The sequence below is a fragment of the Pristiophorus japonicus genome, chromosome 1, assembly GCF_044704955.1.
Source record: "Pristiophorus japonicus isolate sPriJap1 chromosome 1, sPriJap1.hap1, whole genome shotgun sequence".
NCBI classification, from domain to species: domain Eukaryota; kingdom Metazoa; phylum Chordata; class Chondrichthyes; family Pristiophoridae; genus Pristiophorus; species Pristiophorus japonicus.
The window spans coordinates 14,051,161-14,070,600 of record NC_091977.1 but is presented as its reverse complement, the minus strand read 5'-3'; the positions used below and the strand labels follow the sequence as shown (position 1 = coordinate 14,070,600).

The window sequence follows — 19,440 nt, the reverse complement described above, 5'->3', positions numbered from 1 at the left end:
CCAATGCGTTGGTATTATACCTTTACTCTCGGAATACAGGGATATAAGTGGCTTATGGTCAGTTTCCAATTCGAAATTTAGCCCAAACAGGTATTGTTGCATTTTCTTTATCCCATAGACATACGCTAACGCTTCTTTTTCAATCATGCTGTAGGCTCTCTCAGCCTTAGACAGCAACCGGTTGCAGTTTCCCGAAATCATTAGTTTGTTGCAACACACAGCCGACGCCATCTGACGATGCATCACATGCTAGCACCAAACACTTACATGGACCATACAACACAAGTAATTTGTTTGAGCATAACAATTTTCTCGCCTTTACAAAGGCATTTTCTTGGCTTTTGCCCCAAACCCATTCGCCCCCTTTTCGTAGTAAGACATGTAGTGGTTCTAGCAGTGTGCTGAGACCCGGTAAGAAGTTACCAAAGTAGTTCAAGAGTCCCAGAAACGACCGCAGCTCCGTCACGTTCTGTGGCCTCGGTACGTTCTCGATTGCCTCCGTCTTCGGGTTGGTGGGCCTGATGCCGTCTGCCGCAATCCTCCTTCCCAGGAACTCCACTTTAGGTGCCAGGAAAACGCACTTCGAGCGTTTTAACCTGAGCCCCACGCGGTTGAATCGACCAAGAACCTCCTCCAGGTTCTGCAGGAGCTCGACTGTGTTCCGACCTGTGACCAAGAAGTCGTCCTGGAAGACCACGGTGTGCGGGACCGACTTCGACTTCAGTAAACTTTCCGTGTTTCTCTGGACTATTGCTGCCGCTGATCGAATCCCAACCGGGCATCTGTTATAAACAAAAGGACCGTTGTGCGTGTTGATGCAGGTGAGGGCCTTCGATGATTCCTCCAGTTCCTGTGTCATGTAGGCTGAAGTCAGATCCAGCTTCATGAACGTCTTTCCTCCTGCCAGCGTTGCAAAGAGGTCGTCGGCCTTTGGTAGTGGGTATTGGTCCTGCAGGGAGAAACGATTGATAGTTACTTTGTAATCGCCACAGATTCTGACGGTGACATCTCCCTTGAGGACTGGGACAATAGGACTGGCCCACTCGCTGAACTCGATCGGTGAATTGATGCCCTCTCTTTGTAGCCGGTCTAGCTCGATCTCTACCTTTTCTCTCATCATGTAAGGTACTGCTCTCGCCTTGTGATGTATGGGTTGCGCCCCCGGAATTAGATCTGCACTTTTGCTCCTTGGAATTTCCTGATGCCTGGTTCGAACAGCGAAGGAAATTTGTTTAAGACCTGAGCACAAAGTGTCGTCAGCAGGCAATAGCGCTCGGATGTTGTCCCAGTTCCAATGTATCTTTCCCAGCCAGCTCCTGCTGAGCAGCGTGGGACCATCGCCCGGTACCACCCAGAGTGGTAGCTTGTGGACCGCTCCGTCGTAAGAGACCTTTACGGTAGCTCTGCCAATTATAGAAATCAGTTCTTTAGTGTAAGTTCTTAGTTTTGTGCGAACTGGAGTTAAGACTGGCCTTGAGGTCTTGTTGCACCACAACCTTTCGAAAGTCTTTTTGCCCATGATGGACTGGCTTGTGCCCGTGTCCAGCTCCATTGACACCGGGAGTCCATTTAGTTCAACATTCAGCATTATTGGGGACAATTCGTGGTGAATGTGTGCACCCCATGTACCTCTACCTCCTCTATCTGAGGCTTTTGTTTGTCGTGATCCTCCGTGGATCTGCCCTCCTCTGCAACATGGTGGTTTTCCAGTTTAGCAGCTCGCCTGCACACTCGTTGGAGGGTGTCCTATTGTTCCACAGCCCTTGCAAACGTACTCTTTGAATCGGCATGAATGGAAACGATGATCACCCCCGCAGCGCCAAAAAGGTGTTAATGCCCTTGCATTCATCCCCCTTGATGGTGGACTCTGAGACATCTGCAGACGTGCAGCTGCAGGTATGTGTGACCTGCCCTGTACGTTACGATTCGAAAACAACATCACTTTGTTCACAGTACTTGTAGCAGCACTTGTGAGCTGAGAGATTTGCTTCGTATTGTCACTGGTGGCAATGAACACCTGTGCTATCGCTATGGCCTTACTCAAGGTTGGGGTCTCTACAGTCAAAAGTTTGCGAAGTATGGTTTCATGGCCAATGCCAAGTATGAAAAAGTCTCTGAGCATGTGCTCCAAATGTCCTTCAAATTCGCAATGTCCTGCAAGGCGTCTTAGCTTGGCGACATAACTCGCCACTTCCTGGCCTTCAGACCTTTTGTAGGTGTAGAACCGGCTTCCTCGCCATCAGAACGCTTTCCTTCAGGTTCAAATGCTCTCGGACCAGTGTGCACAAATCGTCGTGCGATTTCTCCGTGGGTTTCGCTGGAGTGAGCAGATTCTTCATGAGGCCATTCGTTGGTGCCCCACAGACGGTGAGGAGGATCGCCCTTCATTTGGCAGCGCTCCCTTCCCCATCTAGCTCGTTGGCCACGAAGTATTGGTCGAGTCGCTTCACAAAAGTTTCCCAATCATCTCCCTCTGAAAATTTCTCCAGGATGCCCACTGTTCTCTGCATCTTTGGGTTCGCTATCTGTATCTCGCCGCCAGTTGTTGTGTATAGAGAAAGAGTCAGACTGAACACTGTGAGCTCAAAGTAAAGTGTGACCTTAGTCTTTTACTGCAGATCTCCAGAGTGCCTCTCCAACCTGTGAAGCCTCCTTAAATACCTGTGCTCCCAAGGGATTATAGGATCCCTGGGGACTCCAGGGGATGAGCGCTTTGGTGGCTGTACAGAGTAAATAAAAGTCCACATACATAATAATGATCAGTGGATACTGGTCGAAAGCCTATCCCCAGAGCTGGAGACGGAGAAGTCGGAGACGGAAGGGAAGGAAAGAGTTGGAGATGGACCATGTGAAGGTGAGGGAAGGGTAGAAATTGGATGAAAGTGAATGAATTTTTCAAGTTCAGGGCGAGAGCAGGAAATGACACTGATACAGTCATCAATGTACTGGAAAAAGAGGTGAGGGAGGGGACCCAAGTAGGACCGGAACAAAGAATGATCCACATAACCTACGAAAAGGCAGACATAGCTAGGGCCCATGCGGGTTCCCTCCGTCCTCAGTCTCCTACACTATTCCAACGAAGCTCAACGGAAGCTCGAGGAACAGCACCTCATCTTTCGTTTTGGCACTTTACAGCCTTCTGGACTCAACGTCAAGTTCAAAAATATCAGAATGTAGCCGCTACTAATCTTTGGCTCCCTTCTCTTACCCCGCCCCCCTCAGAGTCTGTTTCTTTCTTTTTTTCTCCTTGTCTCTCATGGCAGCAGGTCATTATCCCGCCATTCACACCCTACCTCGACTAATGTTTTTCTAACTCCTGGCATTACCATTTGAATTTGGGCCATCATCCCTTTTGTCTCTCTAATCTTTCCAGTCTTCCAACCTATCACAGACTTTCTTTTTTGTACTTTTTGTACTTTCTTCCCCTCCCCCTTTCAGTGATGGTTAAGAAGCCATTTTTTCCAAACACTCTCTAGTTCTGACGAAGGGTCATCGACCGAAAACGTTAACTCTGCTTTCTCTCCACAGATGCTGCCTGAGCCGCTGAGAATTGCAGCATTTTCTGTCAATACTCCAGATGTTGACTAACTATACAACTTTAGCATAAGTTTCACCTCTTTGTATTACAGTCCCTTTGAGATAAAAGCTAACATTCCATTAGCTGTTTTCATTATTTTTTTGCCTGACCAGTGGCTTTTAGTGATTTCTGTACATGGACCCCTAAGTCTCTCTGCTCCTCCACAGTTCCTAGCTTCTTACCATTTAGAAAATACTCTGATCTAACTTTCTTAAGTTCAAAGTGAATGACCTCACACACCCCCACATTGAACTCCATCTGCCACAGTTCTGCCCACTCATTTCATCTATGTTTCATAAAAGGAAGATGCTGGTTGCAGACTTCCATAAGGACACCAAAATGCAGTGGTGGTGCGAAAGTTGTCCAGCTAATTTTAGGTATGAATTTGTGAACTAGACCAGGGTTGATAAACAAGTTATCTCAGTAATTAGCCCATACAGAAAAGTGCTGTTTGCATCAAAGCAGAAATTAAAAATGTATTTTGCAGGAGTGGAGGATTTAGAGGTCTTTAAATAGACGTGAGTGAATCAATTAATATTTGTTGACAATGGAATTATAAATTATGAATTTGCTTGGACTCCAGGGACTTAAACTAGACACGAGAGCAATCACTGATCAAGACACTGGGGTTAGGGGAATAAGATGGGAGTAGTAGCAAAGAGTCAAATGCACCTGAGAACCTGGAAAATTACAGAAGCAATTACGGAAAGAGCAACTGAGCAATTTACTGGATAAAGATCACCGTAGATGTTGGGGGCACTCGACAAACTGCTGTGATGAATTTTATGCTGTGTTTTAAGCTACAGAGCATTTTGTATTGTGTACTGTTCAAAGGTGCATTGTCTGCTTTATTTTTTGAGTATACATTTTTTGTGTGCAAATTACGCAGTTCCGAAGAGAAGCAATTCCATTTTTAAACCCCTCCAGTTTCTGCGGTGATTATTACTGAAGTGGAAGCAATGAGTGCATAAAATGATTCAGGATTTTGTTTGTTTCCTCATTTCAAAATAGCTGATACAGAAATTCAGGATATTTGAATTTAACACGCTTTTTATGTATTGGTTTGATACTTACTGTGTTTTGAGACTGATTTAATAACTAGATTTTGTACAAACCTTGTTAATGGAGGCTTCAAGGAGGAGGGTGTCATTTCAGCTAAATGATTAAAAGTAGCGACGCAGGTTAACAAGGCCATAAACAGTGCAAGCACAGCACTGGAGTCTGTTTTTGGAGGAATACTTTCAATCTACTTTTAATCATTTAGCTAAAATGACACCCTCCTCCTTGAAGCCTCCATTAACAAGGTTTGTACAAAATCTAGTTATTAAATCAGTCTCAAAACACAGTAAGTATCAAACCAATACATAAAAAGCGTGTTAAATTCAAAAGCAGAGAAGTTAAGCTAAACTTATATGGAACCTTGGTTAGACCACACTTAGAGTACTGTGCACAGTTCTGGTCTCCAAATTACAAAAAGGATATAGAATCACTGGAGAAAGTGCAAAATAGATTTACAAGGATGATACCAGAATTAAGAGGGTACAACTATCAGAAAAGACTGAACAGGTCTCTGGAAACGAGAAGACTGACAGGTGATCTGATAGGGGTCTTTAAAATTATCAAGGGATTCAATAGGGTAGATATAGAGAAGATGTTTCCATTTGTGAGGATGTCCAAAACTGGGGGCCATAAGTACAAGTACTAATAAATCCAATAAGGAATTCGGAGAAACTTCTTTACTCAGAGAGTGGTTAGAATGTGGAACTGCTGCCACATGGAGTGGTTGCGGCGAATAGCATAGATGCATTTAAGGGGATGCTAGATACATGAGAGAAAATGGAATAGGATATGTTAAAGGGTAAGATGAAATAAGGTGGGAGGAGGGAGGAGACTGGTGTGGAGCATAAACATAGGCATAGACCAGTTGGGCCGAATAGCCTGTTTCTATGCTGTAAATTCTATGTAATTAAGAACATTCGAACATGTGAATTAGGAACAGGAGTACGGCACGCGGCCCCTCGAGCCTGCTCCGCCATTCAATAAGATCATGGCTGATCTTTGACCTCAACTCCACTTTCTCGCCCGATCTCCATAATCTTTGATTCCCCTCAAGTCCAAAAATCTATCTATCTCAACCTTGAATGTACTCAACGATTCAGCATCCACAGCCCTTTGGGGTAGAGAATTCCAAAGATTCACAGCCCTCTGAGGAAATTCCTCCTCATCTCAGTCTTAAATGGCCGGCCCCTTATCCTGAGACTATGCCCCCTTGGTATAGATTCTCCTGCAAGGGGAAACAACCTCCCAGCATCTACCCTTTCAATCCCTCTCAGAATCTAATATGTTTCAATGGGATCACCTCTCATTCTTTTAAACTCTACTCAAACTCTCATAGGACAACCCTCTCATCCCAGGGACCAATCTGGTAAACCTTTGTTACACTGCCTTTACGGCAATTATATCCTTCCTCAGATAAGTTAACAAAAAAGAAACATTTGCATTTATATAGAACCTTGTCAAATCTCAAAGTTTTTCCACACACAGTAATTTACTTTGAAGTACAGTGACTGTTGTTACGGTGGCAGACTTGGTAGCCATTTTGCATTCAGCAAGATCCCATAAACAATTAGGTAAATGACCAAGTAATCTGTTTTAGAAACATAGAAAATAGGTGCAGGAGTAGGCCATTGGCCCTTCAAGCTTGCACACCATTCAATAAGATCATGGCTGATCGATCACCTCAGTACCCCTTTCCTGCTTTTTGGTTGAGGAAAGACTGTTGGCTAGGATACTCAAGAGAGATTCTTGTTCTTTGAATAGCCCTGTAGGATCTTTAACATCCATTCGTACCACTAGAGAAGACAAACAAGACCTCAGTTTAATGTGTTATCTGAAAGACATTGCCTTCAACAATCCCTTAATGTTGCACTGAAGCGGCAGCTTACATTACTCACTAAGTCCTGGAGTGGGGCTTGAACCCACAAACCTCCAGCTCAGAGACCAGAGCCAAGTTGATCATTATGAATCTGTCAAGTTCACCATAGTTGCTTCCTATGCCCTTGATTGGCTGACATAGGGCTCCTTTTAATGGTATGAATAATTGCTGTGTGGATTTGCAATCAGGCACTTTCTAATGAGCTTTAAAAATATATGATTGACTTATTTTGCTACGTTCAAAAATATTTAGCAAAGTGCTGTTTTGCTTGGTACAGTATATACCTCATTTAGTTGAAATGCTTTTTTGTATTTCAGGCTTATATGTGACTATGAAGAAAGAAAGACTTGCATTTATATAACGCCTTTCACGATTTCAGGCAGTCCCAAAGCACTTTACAGACAATAAAGTACTTTTGTAATGTAGGAAACGCGGCAGCTAATTTGCGCACAGCAAATTCCCACAAACAGCAATGTGATAATGACCAGTGATGTTGATTGAGGGATAAATATTGCCCAGCACACCGGGGATAAGTCCTCTCCTCTTCTTCGAAATAGTGCCACGGGATCTCTTACGCCCACCTGAGAGAGCAGACAGTGCCTTGGTTTAACATCTTATCTGAAAGATGGAATCTCCGACAGTGCAACACTCCCTCAGCAGCACACTGGAGTGTCAGCCTAGATTTTTGTGCTAGTTACAGATGAGTAAATTGTTTTATTTAAACAGTACATTAATTAACACTAGTTGAATGTGACCCATGAAGTTTTCTTTCCAGATGTGTGGAACCATGAAATGGAAGAGAAAGCTACAGATGGACATAACAAGGGGAAGCCGGGAACAGATGCAGCACTTCAGGAGGTAGAATATTGGCATAATGAGGAAAGGTACATTGACATTTTAACCGCTTTTTAACAAAAGAATTTAAGGAAGGATTGTAATCTTTAATTTTTGTTGGAAAGTAAAACAGTCTGTCTGTTTTTAACATGCTAATGAGTTATATATCAAAATGACTTTATGTAAAGTGCAGTCTGGTGATGCATTGGAACTTGAGTTCAAATTGAGGCCGGAATAATAGGATGCAAAGAAAGTTTCCTCTGTTTGCTGGCTGTAAGGGTCCGACATAAAATGAGTTTTGTGAAATCTCAGTCTAGTTCCTAGTATGCACGGGCCCACCGCACAAAATGGGGCACAAATTGGCAATCTCACCCAGAGAGGCCACAAGATAACATAAGAACATAAGAAATAGGAGCAGGAGCAGGCCATTCGGCCCTTCGAGCTTGCTCCGCCATTCAACAAGATCATGGCTGATCTTCTACCTCAATTACACTTGCCTGCACTATCCCCATATCTCTTGAGTCCCTTAGTATCCAAAAATCTATTGATCTCTGTCTTAAATATACTCAATGCATCCACAATTCTTTGAGATAGAGAATTCCAAAGATTCATAAACCTTGAGTGAAGAAATTTCTCCAGTACTAGCTGTTACAGTTAAGCTAGAACATCAGCATCTACCTGACAATGTGGAAAACTGCCCAGCTATGTCCTGTCCACATAAAGCAGGACAAATCCAATCCAATCAATTACCACCCCATCAATTTTCTCTCAATCATCAGCAAAGTGATGGAAGGTGTCGTTGACAGTGTTACCAAGCGCCACTTACTCACCAATAACCTACTCACCGATGCTCAGTTTGGGTTTTGCCAGCATCATTCGGCTCCAGATCTCATTATAGTCTTGGTCCAATCATGGACAAAAGAGCTGAATTCTAGAGGTGAGGAGAGTGACTGCCATTGACATCAAGGCAACATTTGACCAAGTGTGGCATCAAGGAGCCCAATAAAATTGAAGTCAATGGGAATCGGGGGAAAGTCTCTTCACTGGCTGGAGTCATACCTAGCACAAAGGAGGGTGGTTGTGGTTGTTGGAGGCCAATCATCTCAGCCCCAGGACATTGCTGCAGGAGTTCCTCAGGGCAGTGTCCTAGCCCAACCATCTTCAGCTGCTTCATCAATGACCTTCCCTCCATCATAAGGTCAGAAGTGGGGATGTTTGCTGATGACTGCACATTGGTCAGTTCCATTCGCAACTCCTCAGATAATGAAGCCGTCTGTGCCCGCATGCAGCAAGACCTGGACAATTTTCGGGCTTGAGCTGATAAGTGGCAATTATAATTTGTACCACACAAGTACCAGGTAATGACCATCTCCAACAAGAGAGAGTCTAACCACCGCTCCTTGAATTCAACGACATTACAATCACTGAATCCCCCAACATCAACATCCTGGGGGTCACCATTTACCAGAAACTTAACGATAAGAGCAGGTCAGAGGCTGGGTATTCTGTGACGAGTGTCTCACCTCTTGACTCCTGAAAGCCTTTCCACCATCTACGAAGTACAGTGTGATGGAATACTCTCCACTTGATGAGTGGAGCTCCAGCAACTCCCAAGAAGCTCAACACCATCCAGGACAAAGCAGCCTGTTTGATTGGCACCCTATCCACCACCTTCAACATTCACTCGCACCACCATCTCCCTCTACAAGATGCACTGCAGCAACTCGCCAAGGCTTCTTTGACAGCACCTCCCCAAAACCCACGACTTCTACCATCTAGAAGGACAAGGGCAGCAGGCGCATGGGAACACCATCCCCTCCAAATTCCCATTTAAGTCACACACTATCCTGACTTGGAAATATATTACCGTTCCTTCATAGTCGCTGGGTCAAAATCCTGGAATGCCCTCGCTAAGAGCACTATGGGAGTACCTTCACCACACGGACTAAAGCAGTTCAAGAAAGCAGCTCACCACCACCTTTTCAAAGGCAATTAGGGATGGACAATAAATGTTGGCCATGCCAGCTACACCCACATCCCAGGAACGAATAAACATAAAATCTCAGTCCTAAATGGCCAACCTGTTATTCTGAGACTGTGATCTCTAGTTCTAGACTTCCTACCCAGAGGAAACATCTTCCCAGCATCTACCCTGTCAAGCCCCTTTGGAATTTGATATGTTTAGTGAGATCAACTTGCATACCTCTAAATGCCAGGGAATATATACCTAGTCTACTCCTCATAGGACAATTCCCTCACTGCAGGAATCAGTCTGTTGAATCTTCATCACACTCCCTTTAAGGCAAGTATATCCTTCCTTATGTAAGGAGACCAAACACAGTACTCCAGATGTGGTTTCACTAAGGCCCTATATAATTGTAGTGAGACGTATTGTGGGGCAGAATGGAGGGAGCGTTACTCTGCACTAACCATGTAATCCCTGACCAGAGGGGATTAAGGGGAGGTACGAAGGGTTCTTTTGGTGTTGAGGTGACTCCAAGATGACAAGCTTATCAATTGAAGCTCAAAACTAAGTTAACATTCTGTGGCAGACTTGGCAATCTCATACCTGGGCCAAGCAACTACACAGTACTCCAGAGCACTATTCATGATAAACCAGACAACCTTGCCTGAAGTGGAAAATGTTCATCTTTCAACAATGAATATCCATTACCTTGAATAAAATCTACATACAAAAAAAGAATCCCGTAAGTGAATTTAAAGGGACTGCGCATGGAAAAAAAAATTAGAGGGAACATTGAAACACGCCCGAGTTAAAATCGGAGCTGTACTTTTTATTGTGTGTGTATATATAAATATATAAATAAATAAAATAGTAAATAACATGCAAGAGTTGTGATAACGATCTACTCTGGGCTCTGTTAAACATGTGAAATGGAGTAAAAGTCAAACCTATTATCTCTATTCAATTTAAGAAAAAATTAAGAGCTTCATATCTAAATTCATGATTTGACTTAAGACCAAAAAAAGATGTCACACTTAGGCAGAGTTGTGTTTTTCAGGGATGGTGCGAACTGTGTTCAATTCCAGCCTTGTAATATGACAAGGAAGAACGTTAACATACTTCACACGCAGGTTTACAGTGAGAATCAGACAGAGAGATGCCACCCAGATAGATTTGACGGCACATTTCAATCACATGACCGTGCAGCACAGAGCTTACAAGCGATCAGCTGTCAGCTGCCAGTAGGTGTGTATCCCATCTTGTTCTTTTCTATTTTTCCTTTTCTTCTCTTGCATTCTTTCAACAGGAAAGGAAATTGTACAGCTGGATAAATTGTACAGCTGGATAAATGGCAAGATATTAATGAATAGTCGCGTCTATACCAATAAATGGATTCTGCAAAATTTTAATTTGTGTTGGTTAAGCATTGATGTTAAAAAATGAAGTGGATATTTACTGTCCCTACCAGCCCCATAGAATTTCAAAGTATTACAAAGTATTTACAGCACAGAAACAGCCCATTCGGCCCAACAGGTCCGTGCTGGTAGTTATTACCACCACCCCCATTTAATTTGCATCCTAACAGTGTGAGCAGTAAACCAGTGATGTAGAGGTTTGGTTTATAATATACTGTGCGCCAAGATTTTTTAATGCCTTGTGGATACAGGCTCTCCCTTTGCAAGTGGTGAGTTTCTAATTGCAGGCAAGCTTTTTGGTAAGGCACAGAGCAAATACTGGCTGCCCATCACCTTGCTGAACAGCTAAAAACAATAGAATTAGATTCAATCCATGAGGGGTTAATTTCTAGAGCATGATTCTTAAAGCAGAAGGACTGAGGAGCCGAAACTGTGCTTTGTAGGGGGAGAAATTGCATTGTTTGCGCCGCCCATTAGTGTCCCGGGGGACCGCTAAAGGGGCGCAAACGACTTCTCGCGCTACTGTTGCCTGCGATATTCCGCGGGAGTTAGCAGAGATGCAAACGGGTAGTGCCCTGTTCCTACCAGTAGCGCCCCGGGCCGCTGTGCCGGTGATGATGATGTAATCTCCGGGCGGAGTGACCTGTTTTCGCCCCGGAGTGATACTTCAGTAACGCCGCAAGAGGTTGCCATGGGCAATGTTCGTATGAACCGTGCAGGTCACGATCCAGGCCGAACTCTGCTCGCAGGGCGTAAATTAAAAGGGAGGTGCAGCACGCAATTTTTTTTCCCTGGCTGACTTACCAGTCACGGCCTTGTCTTGTGAAATTAGAGTATAAGAACATAAGAAATAGGAAAGGAGTAGGCCATACGGCCCCTTGGCCATTCAATAAGATCATAGCTGATCTGATCATGGACTCAGCTCCACTTCCCTGCCCGCTCCGCATAACTCCTTATCCCCATATCATTTAAGAAACTGTCTATTTCTGTCTTAAATTTATTCAATGTCCCGGCTTCCACAATTCTCTGAAGCAGCGAATTCCACAGATTCACAGCCCTCTGAGAGAAGAAATTTCTCCTCATCTCAGTTTTAAATGGGCGGCCACTTATTCTAAGATCATGCCCCCTAGTTCTAGTTTCCCCCATCAGTGGAAACATCCTGTCTGCATCCACCCTGTCAAGCCCCCTCATAATCATAATCTTAAACGTTTCGATAAAATCACCTGAATTCCAATGAGTAGAGGCCCAACCTACTCCAGCTTTCCTCATAAGTCAGACCCCTCATCCCCGGAATCAACCTAGTGAACCTTCTCTGAATTGCCTTCAAAGCAAATATATCCTTTCGTAAATATGGAAACCAAAACTGCATGCAGTATTCCAGGTGTGGCCTCACCAATATAACTGTAGCAAGACTTCCCTGCTTTTATACTCCATCCCCTTTGCAATAAAGGCCAAGATTCCATTGGCCTTCCTGATCACTTGCTGTACCTGCATACTATCCTTTTGTGTTTCATGCACAAGTACCCCCAGGTCCTGCTGTACTGCAGCACTTTGCAATCTTTCTCCATTTAAATAATAACTTGCTCTTCGATTTTTTTCTGCCAAAGTGTATGACCTCACACTTTCCAACATTATACTCCATCTGCCAAATTTTTTCCCACTCACTTAGTCTGTCCATGTCCTTTTGCAGATTTTGTGTGTCCTCCTCACACATTGCTTTTCTTCTCATCTTTGCATTGTCAGCAAACTTGGCTACGTTACACTCAGTCCCTTCTTCCTTGTAAATAGTTGGGGTCCCAGCACTGATCCCTGCGGCACCCCACTAGTTACTGGTTGCCAACCAGAGAATGAAACATTTATCCCGACTCTCTGTTCTCTGTTAGTTAGCCAATCCTCTATCCATGCTAATATATTACCCTCAACCCCGTGAACCTTTATCTTGTGCAGTAACTTTTTATGTGGCACCTTGTCAAATGCCTTCTGGAAGTCCAAATACACCACATCCACTGGTTCCCCTTTATCCACCCTGTTCATTACATCCTCAAAGAACTCCAGCAAATTTGTCAATTGCCGGAGTCAGTGCCGCGCTGTTGCAGTCCAGCACTCCGCTTCTGTGCCAGGCTGCTGCCACACCATCCCGCTTCCCGGTGGCATAGTGGTGGCCACTCGCCTCATTGCAGAGCTCGCAGAGTGCCCTCCCCTTTAACGGAAGGGGAGGGCCCTGTGCTCCTGCCCGTAGTGCTGGTAAATTCATGCGGTTAGCGTCTAAGTCCTGCCCTAGAGAGGAAGTGGAGCATGCAACATTGCATCCGCTTCCTCTCGGGGGTGCTAACCCCAATTTTGCTGCCGGGGTGGGACTTCTGCAGCCCTGCCTCGCCTCGGTTTGGGGCGGTACCGAATTTCGGCCCCATAATCTTTTCGAACGCACTTGTACATAGATGGTGTAAATTTCACCCCACAGAGTTTGGATTCTTCCAGTACTCAAACCTATGGAAGAATTCCCCAACACCTATCCAAATTATGCAGGCAGATGTGGTGGCCATTTTGTGCCATATAAATAAATTCAGAGGGTTTTTATCCTGGCTCAATAGTGAGTATGTGTAAAAGTTTAGTAATAATATAACAGTGTTTATAGTACTTGCACTGTTTGGGTCTGCTCATGAATAATTGGCTGATTTAATACAAAGCATGTGATAGCCCATATTGGCAAACATGACTTGTTGTTGACGAAAAACAGAAACACCTTTAAACCAAATCTGCTGCTGCTTCCAATTGCTGTAAAATTTACTCGGAAACGGTCAGAAGTTAGTTGTCGTGCAAACATCGTCAGATAAATTACAACATGCTGCGGTGCAGAGGGACCTGGGGGTCCTTGTGCATGAATCCCAAAAAGTTAGTTTGCAGGTGCAGCAGGTAATCAGGAAGGCGAATCAGATTGGCCTTCATTGTGAGAGGAATGGAGTACAGAAGCAGGGAGGTCCTGCTACAACTGTACAGGGTATTGGTGAGGCCTCACCTGAAGTACTGTGTGCAGTTTTGGTCACCTTTCTTAAGGAAGGATATACTAGCTTTGGAGGGGGTACAGAGACGATTCACTAGGCTGATTCCGGAGATGAGGGGGTTACCTTATGATGATAGATTGAGTAGACTGGGTCTTTACTCATTGGAGTTCAGAAAGATGAGGGGTGATCTTATAGAAACATTTAAAATAATGAAAGGGATAGACAAGATAGAGGCAGAGAGGTTGTTTCCACTGGTCGGGGAGACTAGATCTAGGGGGCACAGCCTCAAAATACGGGGGAGCCAATTTAAAACCGAGTTGAGAAGGAATTTCTTCTCCCAGAGGGTTGTGAATCTGTGGAATTCTCTGCCCAAGGAAGCAGTTGAGGCTAGCTCATTGAATGGATTCAAGTCACAGATAGATAGATTTTTAACCAATAAGGGAATTGAGGGTTATGGGGAGCGGGCGGGTAAGTGGAGCTGAGTCCACGGCCAGATCAGCCATGATCTTGTTGAATGGCGGAGCAGGCTCGAGGGGCTAGATGGCCTACTCCTGTTCCTAATTCTTATGTTCTTATGTTCTTATGTAAAAGGCACAATGTTAAATTTTAGATTACAAGAATAGTATTGTAAGAAAGAAAGACTTGCATTTATATAACGCCTTTCATGTCCACTGGACATCAAACAATAAAGTAGTTTTGAAGTGTAGGAAATGCAGCCAAGAAACCCTCCTCCTTTTCTTCGAAATAGTGCCATGGGATCTTTTATGTCATGTCTCGTCTAAAAGGCGGCACCTCTGACAGTGCAGCACTCCCACAGTATTGCAATGGAGTGTCAGCCAAGATTTTTGTGCTCAAGTGTCTGGAGTGGGACTTGAACCTACAGACTTCTGACTCAGAAGTGAGGGGGCTACCCATTGAGCCACAGCTGACATTCTGTTGACCAGTGTGAAATGACAAGGAGATTCTTGGTGTAGGTGTTGAGCTCCAGTGACTTACAGAACTCTGACAGAGTGCTAATAGAGGGATCCATCACTGCAAGAGGTAAGAGAGTAGTCAATGGTAATGCAGTAGATGTAATTTATCTAGATTTTCAAAAGGCCTTCAATAAGGTACCCCATAAAATACTGATGAACAAGGTCAGAGAATGCGGAGTCAGGGGACAAGTAGCAGAATGGATAGCTAGCTGGCTTCAAGTGGCAGAAGGTGGGTGGTGGTGTTCCACAAGGATCAGTGCTGAGACCACTGTTGTTCACAATGTATATTAACGATTTAGACTTTGGAATCAAAAACACAATTTCTATATTTGCGGATGACACCAAATTGGGGGCTATAGTCAATACTGAGGAGGACTGCAACAAATTACAGGAGGACATTAATAAACTTGTAGAATGTGCATAATATTGGCAAATTAAGTTCAACACAGATTAATGTGAGGTAGCATATTTTGGTAGGAAGTATTGGGAGGTCACTTATTACTTGGAGGATGAGAGTCTTGGAGAATGTGGAACTTGCTACTACAGGGAGTGGTTAAAGCGAATAGTATAGATGCATTTAAGTGGAGGCTAGACAAGCACATAAGGGGGAAGGTAATACAGAGTTATGCTGATAGAGTTAGATGAGGAAAGACGGGAGGAAGCTCGAGTGGAGCATAAATGCGGGCATGGACATTCGGCCGAATGGCCCGTTTCTGTGCCATATATCCGATGTAATCCTTTGTAAAACCCTGACTAAAAGTGGCTACGAGCTGGCCGGGATAAATCTTGGCCATTTATGAAATTTCAAGATGAATAAAGAACAATCTGGTTTGACAGTGTTCATGGCCAAAAGATCCTCTCCCTTTTAGGTTTAATAATGTTATGGGTGCACTAGACTGAAGCGATAAGCAGACACTGCTGTAGGCATAACTGTACTGTTTGCAAAGGACTCGAGTCATCCTGTATTACATTTAAGCTTGCACTCAATTTGCTCATGTATTTATGGAACTCCGTCTGAGCATAAATATGAATTACCAAGGCAAGCATGCATTGCCACCAATTAAACAGCATGGGAGAGTACCTGTGACGGTGAGGCACAGTCACAAGAGCCGTTATTTTTAACATTTCTACGAGCAGATCTCCAGCACTGCTGCTTAGGAGGAGACGCTGGTTTATAACCGGAGTGGTACGTCAGGTAACATCACAGGAAGAGGCCATTCAGCACATGTCTGAAAGAGCAATCACCGAGTCCCAGTCCCTAGCCCTTTCCCCATACCCTTCTCAATATTTATTATTTCAGATATTAATCTTCTTTTTAAAAAATGAATTATGGGTCCTGCTTCCACCACTGTTTCTAGTGGGACATTCTGGGGTGGAAATTCGGTTGCGCCTCTATTGCGGCGTTAATCCGGCCGGAGCAGTAAATTTTGCGCCGGGAAATGGTTTGCTTCTGCTGTCGCAAAATCTATCAGCTGGGCCCTGAGTTTGGAGCGGAGCACTAAGGGAGGGGTTGCACACCATTTATAGGACACTAGGCCGGCTGAGCAAATGAAAATCCCGGCCTCGGAGCAACCTAAGAGAGGCCTCGAGGTTTGGGGGGAGTGGGGGGGGGGGCGCAAATCTGGAAAAAACCCACCAAAAACATTCCCAATACATTACTCATGCCACCACAACATAAATCGCAAAAATAAAAAACAATCACACTTACCTCAGCTCGACATGACTTACCTCACTGCAGCCGCTACAGCTTGGAACAGCTTCCACAGGCATTCCTACTCTGGTGCGCTACAGGGCGCTATGGATTGGGCGCGAGGCAAATATCGAGCCGGTGTCGCAACCAGGGGCAGTAATGCTCCGCGCCCCCTTGATCCGGCACCGACTGCTGGCTGGCGGTGGAAGATGGCCACCAGCCCGGAAGTGCTTACCGCCGCTAACAAGATCGAAAATCCAGCCCTCTATGTCTTAACAAGCAACAACCCTCTGAATTAAAAATAATTCTTGTCCAAATCCATTCTGATGCACTCTATGAATATTCACAGCACAGTATTTATGTGGCTGGTCCAGTTAAGCTTCTGGTCAATGGTGACCCCCAGGATGTTGATGGTGCGGGATTCGGCGATGATATTGCCATTGAATGTCGAGGGGCGACGGTTAGACTCTCGTTTGTTGGAGATAGTCATTGCTTGACACTTGTGTGGTGCGAATGTTACTTGCCACTTATCAGTCCGAGCCTGAAAGCCGTCCAGGTCCTGTTGCATGCGGGCACGGACATACTTCATTATCTGAGGAGTTGTGAATGGAACTGAACACTGTGCAATCTTTAGTGAACAATCCCACTTCTGACCTTGTGATGGAGGGAAGGTCATTGATGAAGCAGCTGAAGATGGTTGGGCCTCGGACACTGCCCTGAGGAACTCCTGCAGCAATGTCCTGGGACTGTGATGATTGGCCTTCAACAACTACGCCATCTTCCTTTGTGCTAGTTATGTCTCCCGCCACATATATATGTTTTGTGACAATTTCATTATCAGGTCTTAACTTAAGGTGAAGAATGGGTCCCGTAGGTGGAAGATGGCTTACTTTGAACCAAATGCTGCCTTTAGTTTATTGTCTATGCATCTTTGGGGAGAATGACATGGTAAATAAAGTTGTCGAAATATTATCTGATTATCCCAAACCATCACCTATACATTGCATGGTTTGAACTCACTGAGAGGTGTTCATCCCTTTACAATTTTCAGCAGTGTAGTTTTATAAGAACGCCACTAATAAGTTTGCTTTAGGAATACAAAACAAATGGCAAATGTAATATCCAAAGTATTACAAAGTATTAAAAAGTTATAAAGTATTACAAAGTATTTACAGCACAGAAACAGGCCATTTGGCCCAACAGGTCCGTGCCGGTGTTTATACTCCACATGCGCCCCTTCCCATCCTTCTTCATCTAACCCCATCAACATATCCTTCTATTCCTTACTCCTTCATGTGTTTATCAAGCTTCCCCTTAAATGCATCCAAGCTATTCACCTCAACCACTCCCTGTGGTAGCGAGTTCCACATTCTAACCACTTTTTGGGTAAAGAAGTTTTTCTTGAATTCCCAATTGGATTTATTAGTGACTCGCCCGCAATAGATATATCTTCTCCACATCGACCCTAACAAACCTTTACATATTCTTAAAGACCTCTATCAGGTCACCCCTCATTCTTCTCTTCTTTTTGAGAAAAGAGCCCCAGCCTGTTCAATCTTTGCAATCTTTCAGTTCTGGTATCAGTCTAGTAAATTCTTTTGCATCTTCTCCAGTGCTCTATATCCTTTTTAGAATAGGGAGACCAGAACTGTTCACATTACTCCAAGGTCTGATACAAGTTTAGCATAACTTCTCTACTTTATATTTCTATCCCTCTAGAAACCAACCCACTGCTTTGTTTGCTTTTTTATGGCCTTAATTAACCTTATGGACAAAGCAGCCCGCTTGATTGGCCCCCCATCCACCACCTTAAACACTCACTCCCTCCACCATAGGCGCACAGTGGCTGCAGTGTGTACCATCTACAAGATGCACTGCAGCAACTCACCAAGGCTTCTTCGGCAGCACCTCCAAAACCCGCGACTTCTACCATCTAGAAGGACAAGGGCAGCAAGTGCATGGGAACATTACCACCTCCACGTTCTCCTCCAAGTCACACACCATCCTGACTTGGAAGTATATTGCTGTTCCTTCATCATCGCTGGGTCAAAACCCTGGAACTCCCTCCCTAACAGCACCGTGGGAGTACCTTCACCACATGGACTGCAGCGATTGAAGAAGGCGGATCACCACCATCTTCTCCAGTGCAATTCGGGATGGGAAATAAATGCTAGCCTTGCCAGCGACACTCACATCCCAGGAATTAATTAAAAAAAATTAAAAATAGCCTGTGTTGCTACTTTCAGTGATTTGTGTATCAAAGGATGAAATAACCCTTAAAGTGTTCCGTAGAGAGGTCTGAGTGGGTTTGAGCTTGTATTTTATCAGTGTCTCTTGCTGTTTTGTAGCCTACCTCTATAATTTTATGATTGGACCAGAATTTTGTTCTCTTTTGCCGTGTAGAAGGAACCTGACAGTACTGTCTACTGAGCATTATAAGAAGAAATGAAAATGTATGTGTTGCGAATAAGATGTGATTTACTGAGCGTATCTGTCAGCAGTAATATTAATAGAATGGGATGCATTGTCACAAAAATGAAGCTGTTCAGATCATAAGATTAGTTTGGATGAAGAAGGCTCTTTGACCTGCTTGGACTCATCTTTCCAGAATACCAACACTACTGCTGCCTGATCATCGTAGTTTCTGGCTGTTTCTGAAATGGGTTCAGTTCCCTGACGTCAACTGCCCTTTCTGGCGACCCATTCCAAACTGTTGAGCACCCGCTGTGTAGAAAAGCACATTCTGAGGTGCACCCTAAGCTTGTGCTTCAGATCCCTGAATCTGTGTCCTCATGTCTTGCTGCCTTGGCGTGTTATCATGGGCTCAATTTTCCCCAAAGCTTTTTTTTGGCGTACTTGAAGAGTTACGCCAGTTTTTTTGGGGCCCAAATATGTCAAAAAAAAAAATGTTCCAAGTTTCCCTGTTGGATTTCTTCATTTTGGCGCAGCCTAACCTGTCCTTTAGTTTTGAGGGTGGAGCCTTGATCTGCGCCAAAAAGATTGGGTTGTCACGGTGACCAGGAACACAATTCGAGCTGAGGCTGGAA

At 44.3% G+C, this 19,440-nt stretch overlaps 1 protein-coding gene across 1 annotated transcript in view; it reads left to right on the top strand.

Moving 5' to 3' along the window:
* The first annotated feature begins 7,324 nt into the window (after nt 1-7,324).
* poln (polymerase (DNA directed) nu) overlaps nt 7,325-19,440 on the top strand; it is a 520,953-nt gene continuing 508,837 nt past the window's right edge. The window contains exon 1 of the mRNA XM_070877627.1: nt 7,325-7,396. Coding sequence (XP_070733728.1) covers nt 7,387-7,396 — 10 coding nt within the window. The 5' untranslated portion in view covers nt 7,325-7,386. The remainder of the gene's footprint in view (nt 7,397-19,440) is intronic.